Source organism: Salvelinus sp. IW2-2015, linkage group LG26, assembly GCF_002910315.2.
Source record: "Salvelinus sp. IW2-2015 linkage group LG26, ASM291031v2, whole genome shotgun sequence".
Taxonomy (NCBI): domain Eukaryota; kingdom Metazoa; phylum Chordata; class Actinopteri; order Salmoniformes; family Salmonidae; genus Salvelinus; species Salvelinus sp. IW2-2015.
In genome coordinates, this window is record NC_036866.1 from 11,648,038 (window position 1) to 11,663,909 (window position 15,872).

At 42.0% G+C, this 15,872-nt stretch overlaps 1 protein-coding gene across 1 annotated transcript in view; it reads left to right on the plus strand.

Moving 5' to 3' along the window:
* LOC111952594 (epidermal growth factor receptor substrate 15-like 1) overlaps positions 1–13,953 on the plus strand; it is a 30,301-nt gene extending 16,348 nt beyond the window's left edge. Inside the window, 4 exon segments of the mRNA XM_070435126.1 lie at positions 14–174; positions 477–570; positions 3,538–3,746; positions 9,693–13,953. Coding sequence (XP_070291227.1) covers positions 14–174; positions 477–570; positions 3,538–3,746; positions 9,693–9,839 — 611 coding nt within the window. The 3' untranslated portion in view covers positions 9,840–13,953.
* The last annotated feature ends 1,919 nt before the right edge of the window (positions 13,954–15,872 follow it).

A 15,872-nucleotide genomic window follows, 5' to 3' on the forward strand; every position in this document is an offset into this window, starting at 1 on the left:
GATATTTGCTCAGATCTCTTTGGTACTCTGGACCCCTTTGGAAGCAGCACTGCTTTTGGAGGCAGTAACAGCTCATTTGGCAGTATCAGTAACAGTGGGTTTGCAGACTTCAGCCAAATGTCAAAGATCAGAGACCCAATGGAAGGAAGAGGAGGTTTCCCAGAATACCAGCAGGTATTTCTACTAAAGACTATGAACTTTTACATTTTATTTATTTAATCATTAGACTGCACAATTCCTATCCAGAGGTATTTTTTCTAACTTCCTGATTTAACACCTTCACTGCACATCAGTCTTGATATGATTTGGAACTTATGGACAGTTGTGAAGTTACTGCTATTAGCTTCAGCTTTGGCGTCTGAAGACTCATATATTCTCTCCCTTTCTACCTCTCTCCCTCTCTCCCTCCCTCTCTCCCTCTCTCTCTCTCTCTCTCCCTCTCTCTCCTCTTCTCTTCTCTCTCTCTCTCCTTTCAGTCGGGGTTTGTGGAGGACCCCTTCAGTAGGAATCAGGACGGCCCAGCTCTGCCGCCCAAGATGAGTGTTCCCCCCAGACCCAAACCTCCCAGTGGTGAGTGAGGCCCGAGGGGAAACATTTAGAAATAGAGGGAGGAAATACGTGGGAGAATAGAGATGGAGTGGAGGTGTAGGAGAGAGAGAGACGAAGGGGCAGATAGAGAATGAGAAACAGAGAGAGGGAAAGAAGGGGAAAAAACTAGAGGAGGGTGAGGTTGTGGGTTAACCAAGGACGGGTAATGCGTTAACCAAGGATGGGTAGTGCCTACCTTCTAGGTTTCACTATGAATAATACTACTTAACACGTTGTACCTTGATTAACAGTACATTTTGCAATATAGGTCAATTTGATCTTGGTTCTGTGTTATAGAATTGTGCTGGTTTAGTATCCCTTGGCCATTTCCCCTTCATGGTCTTTCTCATCTCATTGCAAGTGTTGCCCTCTTTTGCTTGGATCTTCTAGTGACATACTCAGAAGAAGCTTGTGAGGATGAATGGCGTGGCTCATCACATATCTTCTGACTGTTAGAGCCTAGTTGACTAGAAGGAGTTGTAAGGGCCCTGAATACCCACTAGGCACACGCTGGTTGAATCAACGTTGTTTCCATGTCATTCCAACAAAATTACGTTGAACCAACGTGGAATAGACGTTGAATTGACATCTGTGCCTGTAGGTAACACTCAGCTGGTGTCGCCTCCTCTCTTACCTCYGCATGAGTAGAGTAGAGTATGCTAGTCAGTAGTCACAGATCAAACAGTGATGGTCAATGCAGCTTAAAAAACATGAAAGGCTCTTCATGAGAACAGATAAGAAGAGTTGATCATCTCATTCTCCTTTTGAAGATCGAATAAACTGATCAATTTTGCTAGGAGATGAGTCCAGTTGACTATGCAGTAGCTCTGCTCAACTTAGTAGCAATGTAGCTAGGCCTAATATGCATTTTTAGCCAGAACGTTAGTTAGTAAAAGTGTTATTTCACCATTTAAGCCTCCCAAAGGAAGTTGAATGGACCAGGGTATTCAGGATTTCACCACTTACTATTATTAAAGTGGTCCCACCTCATGGTAAAACCATGTATTCAATATGCAATGTAATTGCAGTGTAGCCTAGGTATACATTATTACAAAGTAGTTGCAACTTAGATGCATGTGAGTGGTTTATGTGCTGAATTACATGCATGAAATTAAATTAAAATAAAGAAATGAATTGTAGCTAAACATCCCCTATCTTTAGAATCTTTACTTGACATTATTATTTGATGCCAAGCTGCAGGGAGAACATGGAGCATCAGGTCTCACAGGAGATGATGAGTAAGAACAACAATGTTCTCAACCCCACCCTTCCCCACTTCCTCTCTTTCCACTCTGTGTGTGTGTGCGTGTGCATGTGTGTGTGTGCAGGCACGTGTGTGTGCACACTCGAGTGAGCAGTGTGGCTTTTTGGCGACCTCTTGCCCGACTCGGGTCACACTCTGTGCCCTGGCCAATAAACATCTTTCACATCTGGTTTTATAGAACCATGGAAACTAAATGATATGGGTAGAGAAGAATTTGCAACATACAATAGATAAGTGAAAGGTCACTAGCATAGTGTGATAGTTTGATGCCGATATCTTAATGTTTCTAGGTGGTTTCTGAAGTCATTACATTACATTTACATTTACATTTAAGTCATTTAGCAGACGCTCTTATCCAGAGCGACTTACAAATTGGTAAACTGATTACATAGCAATACTTTAGATTTTTACGAGATACAGTCAGTCGGTCATGAATAGGACATGTGATTTATGTTATGAGAATCATGTCAGAACCTTTGTTTGTGGGGTTCTGAGGTGTGCCTTGTGCATTACATTGATATGTAGCACTAATGATGTGCTGGTATTTTGGAACAGGGTGGAGCTGATGGTATGTGGTAAAGACTATGTTCCATTTCCCGAAAGAGAAACTGATTGCCTGGCTGTTCAGTGGGGCTATGAACTGCTAACCTTGACAAGCCGGGTATAAATAACAGTTCGATTGGAAATGTGGTCAACACCTTCAGAAGCAACAACAACCAGCGCTATGTTCCCACGGCCCACTGACTGTGCCAGCCGAGGTTGGCCTACAGAGAAACATCACTACCATGTTAACATGAGCCTATTTTAGAGTAGTTTCAGTTCTTTGTGAAATGATTTATATATTTATATGTGGAAATAAAGGTATGAGGATACAATACGTTGGCATAAATAAGGCCAGGAGTTTTTCCTGACATTACCAGGAATAATTCTGGTCCCTACACTTTTAGAAAAAACCTGCTATCTAGAACCTAAGGGTTATTTGGCTGTCCCCAAAGGAGAACCCTTATTGGTTCCAGGTAGAACCCTTTTGGGTTCCATATAAAACCCTTTCCACAGAGGGTTCTACATGGAACCCAAAGGGGTTCTACTTGGAACCAAAAATGGTTCTCTTTTGGGGACAGCCAAATAACCCTTTTGAAATGTTTTTTTAAAAGTGTTGTCAGAAAACACTGCCGTCCCTAGGGCCTTGGCATGGCATCACCCACCGAGGACCGATCTGATGAACTTGTGAACTGAATCCTCTGTTGGTTATGTGGGCAGAAACTCTACCCATCTGCTCGCCATAAAACCCAGCATAAAAGAGAAAATTGCTCTCGCCGTGTATTTTGATACTGAGTTTATGCAATATACTATATGGCCCATCTAATTTAATGTGTTTAATTCATACCATGCTGGCATATTGTTTCATTACAATTTTGTGTGTATGCGATGGTGGGGGGCATTGTTTGTCTGCTCTTTCTATTTTGTTTAAGTTGAGCTGCGTGTGGTTTTGGTGCAGACAGTGATAAGGAAAAACTTCACATTTCTGTGGTAAAAGTTATCAAACCATCACTGAATACCTCAAGTTGTCCCCGTAACCACATATTTAATCTTTGAGACATCAGTGTAACATTTATAGTTCAAATGGGGAGTACACCATATCTGTTGGGGAAATGACTGTGTCCTTACTGTCTCAATGTCTTCAGGTAAAAGCAGCCCTGTCAACTTGCCTGGAGGAGCGGGCGACTTGGCCAAGCCCTGCGACCCCTTCCAGCCATTCGGCAGTGACGCCATCGACCCATTTCAGAGTAAAAAGGTGGTCGGAGACCCCTTTAGTGGCAAAGACCCTTTTGCTCCTTCTGCCTCAAGTAAAGCCTCTAAAGACTCTTCCTTGGGTTTTGCAGACTTCAGTTCTGTAAGTTGAGCTCAGTGATACTCTCTCTCTGTCCAGACCAGTCTTTATATACCTAGCCACTACCTCGCTACTTCTAGCTCCCACAACGTTTAACTGAAGGATCTAGAGCAGAGCAGACGACAAGGCTCAGCCTGTCTATCTAGACCTTTCTGCTGCATCTCATCCTGGCCTCCCTTCACTGKGCAGACGTCTCTGTTTGTGAATAACCTACCACATCACTCCACACAAAGACCAGAGCCAGGTCTGTCCAATCAGACCCATGGCATATTAACCACCATGTAACAGGCTAACTGTTCAGACCTATGGCATAATCCATAGCAATAACTACTGTTCATGATCACTGATCATCTGAGTGTGCGTTCCAACCCTACCTCATATCTAAGATGATGACACTAGCTGTTTCCTGTTGAAGAAGACTCTCACTTGTCTATACTGTGTTCTGATTCTGGGGGGGATTTCTCTCAACACATGCATTGTAGTTGGTTGCACACCACCTACAATGCATTTGATGTTGTGCAGTAAAGCACAGAAGCTGCATTGCAGAGTGATCCCCAGTACTCGTGCAGGCAAGGGTGTCAGCCATTTTTGTGGTTTGATGTGTACGCTGCGATCGGAACATTTAAACAAATACAAATACAGTGGGGAGAACAAGTATTTGATACACTGCCGATTTTGCAGGTTTTCCTACTTACAAAGCATGTAGAGGTCCTGTAATTTTTATTCATAGGTACACTTCAACTATGAGAGACGGAATCTAAAACAAAAATCCAGAAAATCACATTGTATGATTTTTAAGTAATTAATTTGCATTTATTGCATGACATAAGTATTGATACATCAGAAAAGCAGAACTTAATATTTGGTACAGAAACCTTTGTTTGCAATTACAGAGATCATACGTTTCCTGTAGTTCTTGACTAGGTTTGCACACACTGCAGCAGGGATTTTGGCCCACTCCTCCCTACAGATCTCTCCAGATCCCTTCAGTTTCGGGGCTGTCGCTGGGCAATACGGACTTTCAGCTCCCTCCAAAGATTTTCTATTGGGTTCAGGTCTGGAGGACTGGCTAGGCACTCCAGGACCTTGAGATGCTTCTTACGGAGCCACTCCTTAGTTGCCATGGCTGTGTGCTTCGTGTCGTTGTCATGCTGGAAGACCAGCCACGACCCATCTTCAATGCTCTTACTGAGGGAAGGAGGTTGTTGGCCAAGATCTCGCGATAAATGCCCCATCCATCCTCCCTCAATACGGTGCAGTCGTCCTGTCCCCTTTGCAGAAAGCATCCCAAAGAATGATGTTTCCACCTCCATGCTTCACGGTTGGATGGTGTTCTTGGGGTTGTACTCAATACTTCTCTTCCTCCAAACACGGCGAGTGGAGTTAGACCAAAAAGCTCTATTTTGTGCTCATCAGACCACATGACCTTCTCCCATTCCTCCTCTGGATCATCCAGATGGTCTTGGCAAACTTCAGACAGGCCTGGACATGCTCTGGCTTAAGCAGGGGGACCTTGCGTGCGCTGCAGGATTTTAATCCATGACGGCGTAGTGTGTTACTAATGGTTTTTCTTTGAGACTGTGGTCCCAGCTCTCTTCAGGTCATTGACCAGGTCCTGCCGTGTAGTTCTGGCTGATCCCTCACCTTCCTCATGATCATTGATGCCCACGAGGTGAAATCTTGCATGGAGCCCCAGACCGAGGTGATTGACCGTCATCTTGAACTTCTTCCATTTCTAATAATTGCGCCAACAGTTGTTCTTCTCACCAAGCTGCTTGCCTATTGTCCTGTAGCCCATCCAGCCTTGTGCAGGTCTACAATTTTATCCCTGATGTCCTTACACAGCTCTCTGGTCTTGGCCATTGTGGAGAGGTTGGAATCTGTTTGATTGAGTGTGTGGACAGGTGTCTTTTATACAGGTAACGAGTTCAAACAGGTGCAGTTAATACAGGTAATGAGTGGAGAACAGGAGGGCTTCTTAAAGAAAAACTAACAGGTCTGTGAGAGCCGGAATTCTTACTGGTTGGTAGGTGACAAATTACTTATGTCATGCAATAAAATGCAAATTAATTTATTTAAAAATCATACAATGTGATTTTCTGGATTTTCGTTTTAGATTCCGTCTCTCACAGTTGAAGTGTACCTATGATAAAAATTACAGACCTCTACATGCTTTGTAAGTAGGAAAACCTGCAAAATCGGCAGTGTATCAAATACTTGTTCTCCCCACTGTATATTTTGTTTGCTGCTAGTTAGCATGCTATAGCGCAGGGGTATTCAACTCTTGTCCTATGAGGTCCGGAGCCTGCTGGTTTTCTGTTCTACCTGATAATTCATTACACCCTGGTTAGAGGGGAACAATGAAAAAAAACGCAGTTGAACTGGCTTTGAGGTCCAGAGTTGAGTTTGAGGGCTAAAACAAGCGCAATTGGAAAGTATTATATCTCTGGCAATCCTCTCTGGCAGTCCAATAAGTGGATTCTGGCAGTGTGAATTATTATTCAACCAGCCAGTGGTTGCTTTAAAATCAGTGTTGAATAATCCAGCCAGTGTGGTGCTACGGTCTGGGCTGTCTGTGAGTACAGTTACATTTACACAATAATACCATTATTGTGGATAGTCATATTAATATAATACTTTGTTTAAAACGTTTGCATGCTTTGCAAGAAGAATGATTTCCCTAATAATCCTGTTTCCATGGACACATCAGGCTACCTGATGGGACTTAAATAAATACAGATAATTGGCAATCACAATAAATGTTCTACCACAGTGACCATGTTATTTTTGCAAAGCCTATTTGATTCTGAGTTTGGACATATAAAGTTTGTATGTGAAAACGACACTACATGGACAGAAGTATGTGGACACCTGCTCGTCAAACATCTCATTCTAAAATCATGGGCAATAACATGGAGTTGGTCCCCCCTTTGCTGCTATAACAGCCTCCATTCTTCTGGGAAGGTTTTCCACTAGATGTTGGAACATTGCTGCGGGGACTTTCTTCTATTCAGCCACAAGAGCATTAGTGAGGTCAGACACTGATTTTGRGCGATCAGTCCTGGCTCGCAGTTGGCGTTCCAATTCATCCCAAAGGTGTTTGATGGGGTTGAGGTCAGGGCTCTGTACAGGCCAGTCAAGTTCTTCCACACCATTTCTGTATGGACCTTGCTTTCTGCACGGGTGCATTGTCATGCTGAAACAGGAAAGGGCCTTCCTCAAACTGTTGCCACAAAGAATCGTCTAGAATGTAATAGTATACTGTAGCGTTAAGATTTCCCTTCACTGGAACTAAGGAGCCTGAACCTCCTCCATCAAACTTTACAGTTGGCACTATGCATTGGGGCAGGTAGCTTTCTCCTGGCATCCGCCAAACCCAGATTCGTCCTTCGGAATTCCAGATGGTGAAGCGGGATTCATCACTCCAGAGCACGCGTTTCCACTGCTCCAGAGTCCAATGGCGTGGAACTTTACTCCACTCCAGCCGAAGCTTGGCATTGCGCATTATGATCTTAGGCTTGTGTGCGGCTGCTTGGCCATCGAAAACCATTTCATTAAGCTCCTGACTAAGAGTTCTTGTGCTGACGTTGCTTCCAGAGAATGTTTTGAACTCGGTAGAGAATGTTGCAACCGAGGACAGATTATTTTTACGCACTTCGGCACTCAGCAGYCCTGTTTTGTGAGCTTGTGTTTGGCCTACCACTTCGCGGCTGAGCTGTTTTTGCTCCTAACATTTCCGCTTCACAATAACAGCACTTACAGTTGACCGGGGCAGCTCTAGCAGGGCAGAAATTTGACGAACTGACTTGTTGGAAAGGTGGCATCCTATGACGGTGTCACATTGAAAGTCACTGAGCTCTACAGTAAGGCCATTCTACTGACAATGTTTGTCTATGGAGATTGCATGGCTATCTGCTAGATTTTATACACCTGTCAACAACGAGTGTGGCTGAAATAGCCAAATCCACTCATTTGAAGTGGTGTCCACATACATTTGGCCACGTAGTGTGTTTCTAAGATGCATACGTTCAGTTCTTTGAACTCACTAGCAGATAAGCGAGAGGCTTGCACTACCGGTGCTGGCAGATAAAATATACAGCCGGAGCGACGATTCAACAGATTGCTCAGAACACCAGGTGTTATAATCGGCGTATGCTTACTTTGTTTTTTGACTTTACGCCAATTAAGATAAGCAGAGTAAAGTGTTTACATGACTATCACCATACTCGGCCTACTACCATAATCAGTTTAATCTAAAATGATTAGTGTGCATGTAAATGTACTCAGTGAAGCCATAATCCAGCATACTCATATTTGAATATTGACCCTTACCATCTCAGCTCCAATCATCAGTAGTCAGTCAATCAGTCACCCAGTCAGTCAGTCAGTCTCGTACTGTAGTCTCGTACTGTAGACTCTGAGCACAACCACTTAGGTTTCACAATAAGAAGCACCTTTCCTCCTGTATCTCAGTCCCTTATTAAGTCAGTCAGTAAGTCAGTGAGTCCGTGTGTGCCCTATGCCAGGCTAGGCCAGAGAGGGAAGCCAATCCGGTGTGGTTTAGTGACTGACAGCTCCAGGTCACTGGTCTGGCTGTGGGATCTGTTGACATGGGAAGCAGCAGTATCACTACTCAGCTCTCAGTCCTGAGTTCTTACCCAGCATGTCTATGGTGTGTATCAGTGATGTGTGTCCAACTAGTGTGTAGATGCAGTATCAGTTTGTCTTTTCTTGAGGCTTAGTTTGCTCAGTCTGGTTAGTGTTGGTCTGCTGCATGACATTGGTAGCATAGATCCTGCTTTACCATCTCTGACTTGTGCCAAATTACTCCCAAAGTAACCAAAACAATTTGAACAGAATCAGCTGCCTGGATTTTATTGAAACAAAAGAGGCATGGTGTTCCACAAAAAATATATTATCTAGAAAAATACCATATCATATAATAATATAATAATAATATATAATCATATATTAACTTGGCCCCTGAATTGAATGCTGAATAATTTGAAAAAAATGTAATGTATCTATTAAACGCCTCAATGGATTCTGTTCCATATTTATTCAGTTAGAATTGAAGGCGCTCATTTGAGTCTGACATCTGAATCAGATCTAAGGTTGGTAAAGCAGTGTCTCCTGATATGTGTGTTTTGGTATGCATGGGAGAGTTCCTAGCTCTACTTTGCTGTGATCCTTACAAAGGCTAGATCTCATACTATCACTTTAACAGATTAGGAAAATGTCACTTTCTTCCTTTCCATTTTCTCCCTGCATGTCACTTTTGCATGTTATCTCAAATATGCTTTTAGTTGCTTGTTCATTTTCACTTGGGACCAAACTGAAAATTCCTCCATGTTGCTTTGTCATAGTTAGTTGTATCTTGTGGTGTTTCGAAGTGTGCTCGGTGTAAAATGGATGGTGATGTGCGATTGGTGAATTATTTCTTTGGTGTTTTATCATTCATTTTTCTCTCGCAGGACCAGAAAAGGTTAAGGTAAGAATGTTTGAACATGCGGTCAAATTGAATAGTGGCTTGTTTTGTGTTTTGGTCTCGTACTGTAGGCTCTGAGCACAACCACTTAGGTTTCACAATAAGAAGCACCTTTCCTCCAACAGCAGAACACACTTGAATTGAATATTAAAGTAAGGATAGGGATAGGTCAATTAGTGTGTGTGTAGTAGTGTGTATATTTTGTGTGTGTGCTGAAGTGTATACGTTTTATACGTTGTATAGTTATAATCCAGAGCAGAGTAGATGGTGCCTATGAAAACTACAGTCATGTATATCCTCTTACTGTAGCCAGGCAAACATGGAAGTTTACCCTTTATATACAGTGTAAGGTTCACTAAAATGCAATAATCTGTCAAAACACCTTCTAATGTATGTGTTTTCTATATGGTGTGAGGGATGAATCATTTGTATGTTAAATGCCTCTCCTCTTCTCTCTGTAGTTTGGAAATGAGGCTCAGCAACTGGAGTGGGCGAAGCGAGAGAGTGAGCGAGCGGAGCGGGAGCGGCTGAAGAGACTCCGGCAGCAGGAGCAAGAGGACTTAGAGCTGGCCATCGCTCTCAGCAAGGCCGAGATGTCCCACGGGTGACCTGGACTGGACACACACAGACACACATACGTAGAGATATGCACACATAGACAAACGCACACATAGACATACTCTTACTAGCGTTACTAGTTCATAAACATACGCAGACACTCACACACACACGCATAACACATTCGTATACAACTCACAAACCGTACCCCACACACTGTGAAGGACCCATAGCTGGCCATTTCCCTCAGGGCCGATGTGCCCAAGACATGACCGCTTCCTCAACCACACAAACACAGACATACGCATGCAGACACACACCACCGCTACAACACACATACACACTCCACCTGATACGCACACTCAGATACACACACCTCGCCACACATTCCCCAGACCGACAAACTCTCAAAGCAAAACAATAGCAAAACAGAACTTTTGGGGTCGTCCTGGACCCTATGTGGAAACGGAACTGGATTTTACTTTACGGTGGGAGGTTGGCGTGGGGGTGGGAGCCAGCAATCACAATCTCTCTTACTGTTTTTAATTGATAAGTGGGGAGGGGAACGGATGATGACCCATGGTTTGTGAAGGAAGTGATGCACTGTTTGAATGCACTATAGAGGCTGGCTTAACATGTAAAGATGAGCAGAATATGTGTCTGTCTGGTGAGGGAGCATGGATCCCCTCACTTGACCGACTAGCGCTCTGACAGATGTGAAGAAGGGAATAGCTAAAGGTTATGGCGGGATGCTTTTATTTTAGTATTGGTTTATTATGTGAATGTGGTGAGCCATGGGAGCAGTGCTGGGTGCTTCCCTGACTGGTTACTGCAAGTGTTGTGTGAGAGAGAGGTCTGCTTGGACCAGAACAAATTGTACAGATATATTTTCTTTCTCGCCGAGTGTGAGATAGTAGATGCATTGTTTTTTACAATATTTCAGTGCTTCAGCGAACATAGGGAGAAGGAATGGATACTTAGTTGTGCCTCTTCTGACAGTTTAAGTAAGTTCAAAAGGCTGTGATTTACATCAAATAACCACAAAAACGACTAGATGAGGGAAATTCTTTAAAGTTTTACTATGTTTTATTATAGAGGGTTTAATTGCAGATTTGTACGATTTTTATTTAATTTAATTACGTAATAAGTGTTATTTTATTATTTTATGTAGTATTTGTTAAAGGACTGAAACAATATTGTTAATTACAATTCTAGTTGTAAGAGCTGCAAATATGGATTAACCTGCAAGCACACCCTGCAGAGAGGTCAAAGAAAGTAAGAAATGGCCTGTGGTTTTCTTCGGCTAACCATCAATGATATGCAAATTCATTAGGTCACGTGAGTTTCACAGCTATAACGTGAATATTCAACGGTTTGCGGTACAGTGTCATAGTTTGTTACAACTTTTATTTTATTTTAGCCGCATTGTCTTTTACTTGATTTTCTTGCTGATGGTACTGCCTAGCACATTAAACCTGTGGTTCTTACTTCACTTTCAAACTTAAAGGGCAATTCCACCGCTTTTCAATCTCATTTTCATTATCAACAGCGCAATACCAGTGTCTACATATGTAAAAACGGCACTACAGCTGAAATAAGTTATGATGAACATCACAGGGGGGTGAAAGTGCACGGTGATGATCTTGATGCTCCTTTCCAATAAATATTGAGGGTCTTATTCTGGTGACATGATGATCGATGCTTGTCTGCCGTTTGACAAATAAAAATATTCTCKCTGTTATCCATAATAATCTCATCATGTAAACTAGCCTACCCACATTGTATCTGCGAGCTGTTGGCTAGAGCTCTCGTGCCAAGACCAGAGTGGGAAAATTAGCAATTTAACGCAACAGTTTTTGTGACAAAACTATCGGAAGAGTTGAAAATGAGATGGAAACACATTCAACTTTTTANATACAGACACATATAGACAAACACACACATAGAGATACAGACACATATAGACAAACACACACATAGAGATACAGACACATATAGACAAACACACAGATAGACATACTCTTACTAGCATTACTCGTATACATACACATGCGTGTACGACTCACACACCATACCCCATCACACTGTGAAGGACCTGGAGCTGGCCATTTCTCTCAGGGCCGATGTGCCCAACACATGACCGCTCCTTAACCACACACACAGACACACACCACCGCCACAACACACATACACACGCCATCTGATACGCACACACAGAAACACACAATCTCTGGATGGACAAACTCTCAAAGCAAAAAAAAATACAAAACAGAACTTTTGTGGTTATCTTGTGACCTGTGGAAACCAGTGGTGTAGTGGTGTAGTGGAGGGGAAACGCAAGTAAATGCAGTTTACCAACCTTTTTTATTTTTTGTGACAGTTAATCCACCTTTTGTGGAAAAATGCATTACTTTTTTCACCACGACCGGTGATCAGAGTTTACCAACCTATATTTTTACCACTGCATCACTGGTGGAAATGGAACTGGATTTGACTTTACGGTGGTAGGTTGGAGTTGGAGTGGGAGATTGAAGCCAACAATCACAATCTCTCTTACTGTTTTTAATTGATAGGTAGGGAGGGGAAAAGATGATGACCCGTGGTTTAAGAATGAACTGATGCACTGTTTAAATGCACTATAGAGGCTGGCTCAACATGAAAGATGTAAAGATGAAGATAATCTTTACAACTGTGTTGTTTTGGTGAATGAGCATGAATCGCAACTAGAGCTCTGACAGATGTGAAAAAGGGAATACCTAAAGGTTATGCTGGAATGCTTATTAAGATTGAGACATTATTTTAGTATTGGTTTATTATGTGAATGTGGCAAGCCAGTGGCAGGGTTCTTCTCTGACTGGCTACTGTAAGTGTTTTGTGAGAGAGAGGTCTGTTTGGACCAGAACAAACTGTACAGATATATATTTTATTTTCTTTGAGTGTGAGATAGTAGATGCATTGTTTTGACAATAATTCAGTGCTTCTTCAGCGAACATAGGAAGAAGGAATGGGTACTTAGCTGTGCCTCCTCTGAAAGTTCAAGTAAGTTCACAAAGCTGTGATGTATATCAAACAACAACCAAAAAGGCCAGATGAGGGAAATTATTTCAAGTTTATTATAGAGTTTTTTTTTATTATAWTTTTTTTTTACTATGTGATGTGTTATTTTATTATTTTAGGTATTATTTGTTAAAAGACAGATAAATGTTGTTTATTATGATTCAAGTTGAAAAGAGCTGCCAAAATTTACAAACCTACAAGCACAAGCTGCAGAGAGGTTAAAGAAAGTTAGAAATGGCCTGTGGTTTTCTTCAGCTAACCATCAATGATATGCAAATTCATTAGGTCACATGAGTTTCACAGCTATAACTGGAATATTCCGCTGTTTACGGTACAGTGTGTCATAGTTTGATGTTACAACTTGGGCTCAACCACTTTTATTTATAGCTGCTTTGTCTTTTACTTGAAACTCCTTGCTGATGGTACTGCCTGCTTAGCACATTACACCTGTGGGTTTTACTTCACTTTCACCTTAATTAAGCTTTGAATTGAACTGAATAGAGATGATGATAATAGCAGCTGAGGTCCTAACCATATGAAAAGGACACTTACATTAATTGCCCCTGTGTTCTATGTGTTCCTGTTGTACTGAACTGTATGTGTCCTACATTGACTTTTATAAGCTTCCATGTAATGTCATTGTTGTCACCTACTATTGTACTAGTCTGAGTGAAAAGACCTATGGGATGTTGTGAAAATGCATTATGAAAGTTACATCCCCCTTTGGGTTGGAAAAGGACATGATTTAAGTTACAATTCAGTGGTATGGGCCGTTAACGCTGCCACAAGGTGGAAATAGAAACCATCTCTCCGTAACATTTATTTGTTAATGTTTACATATCAAACTTCTTTGCTCTAGTGGTTAAAACAGTGTAATTATATTCTATGTGAAGAACCTGTTCTGGTACAGATCTGACCTTTAACTGTGCTGCTGTATATAGCTGACTCACTGGGCAAAAACTGGTTGAATCAATGTTGTTTCCACGTCATTTTAACAAAAAAATGTATGTGATGACATTGAGTCAACCTAGAAAAAAGTCGTCAACGTGAGGGAATTTGGTCTTTTGGGTTAGGGTTAGGGTTAGGGTAACCTAACGAAGCAGTGGTTCGTACTGGTCTTGACGAGAAGGAAAAAAACTGTTGGGGGAGGTTCTCTTCTGCACTGTTCAACCAATCCAGTAAATGTGGAGGAGGAGTTAAGATGGTGCGCCTAAATGTGGAAGTCGCTTCACAGGCTCTTTTTCCATTTCCTCTTAAAACCGGAACATCCGTTTGTTGGGTACTCGGCAGATGCTAGGGTTAGGGTACCCCTAACCCTAACTTTTAACGTAAGTCGAATGACATGTTGAATTTTTGTTGTTGAATTCATGTTAGTTGACAGCTCAACCAAATGTAAATCAAAACTAGACGTTGAACTGATGTCTGTGCACAGTGGGGAGGTAACCTGTGGTCGTCTGCATTTGACCCTTGACCTTTTTGGCCCTACCTGTGGTGTTTTAATCACAGGTCAGACTCTCGAAGCTTGGGATGCCAACACTCCTGCCTTACCCAGCATGCTCTATGTCAGAACCCCTGTAGTGTGCCTTCGGGTTAGGGGAAATCCACAGTGAGGGTGTTTGGTTGGCCGGACACTCAGCCACAGCTCTCTGTTCATTGGTCATTTCATGGCCCTTTTTGTATGCCTTGAAAATACATCCATCCTTTCTTACTCCATTCTTTGAAGTTAGCCTAGCGGTTAAGAGCATTGGGCCAGTAACTGAAAGGTTGCTGGTTCAAATCCCTGAGCCGGCAAGGTGGAAACAAATCTGCCATTCTGCCCTTAAGCAAGACAGTTAACCCCCAACAACAACTGCTCCCCGGGTGCCGATGATGTCAATTAAGGCAGCACCTCTCTGATTCAGAGGGGTTGGGTTAAATGCGGATGACACATTTCGCTTGAATGCAGTCAGTTGTGCAACTGACTAGGTCTTCCCTTGATCTGACACTGTTGGATTGGTGAAAGAAAGGGTTCCATTATGTATCCCAATCACCCATCCAATCATGTCAGATTAGGGAGGCAGGATGGAAGGATGCATTTTGAGGGTATTGAAATAGGGCCCAACACTACCTAGTGTTCTCTACAAACTTACCACTCATGCTGTATTTTGTCTTTGATACCTACATCGTGCAATAGATTTTATTTCGTATTTTTCTCGTTGTTCGTGTGCTGAAAATACCTGTGAATCCCATTGGACTTTTAATGTCTATGCTTTTAATGTGAGTGCCCTCTGCCCCAACTTGGCTGAGTTTGATCATACATTCAGAGATCCATGCAGAGGACTAATACAAGCCTAAACAGATTGTAGAGGACTTATCTTTTGTTTTTCTTACAACTGATCTGACTTCTGAAGCTCGATGCATTCCTTTTTCATTGGTCTGCCTTTAATTGTCTTTCCGCTGTAGATGAAAATAAATAATCAAAGCTGTCTTAAACGGTATATTATGTCTGTTATATTTGTCCCATAAGAAGTGAAAAAATGTGCAACTTAAAACATTTTGAGGATATATGACTATACACTAAGAGTAAAAAAAAAATGCTTGAATTTATTTTAAATGTTAATCCTATGTACATGGTCATTGTTTACTAGAATAAACATTTCATTTAAATAAATAGGTCTCATGTTTTTTTGTGGTGTTTTTTTATTTACGTGATTTTCCTTTTGCACGTGCACTGAGTACAGTTGTGGCCAAATGTTTTGAGAATGACACATATCAATTTTCACAAAGTCTGCAGCCTCCGTTTGTATGATGGCAATTTGCATATASTCCAGAATGTTATGAAGAGTGATCAGATGAATTGCAATTAATTGCAAAGTCCCTCTTTGCCATGCAAATGAATTGAATCCCCCAAAATATTTCCACTGCATTTCAGCCCTGCCACAAAAGGACCAGCTGACATCATGTCAGTGATTCTCTCGTTAACACAGGTGTGAGTGTTGACGAGGACAAGGCTGGAGATCACTCTGTCATGCTGATTGAGTTTGAAT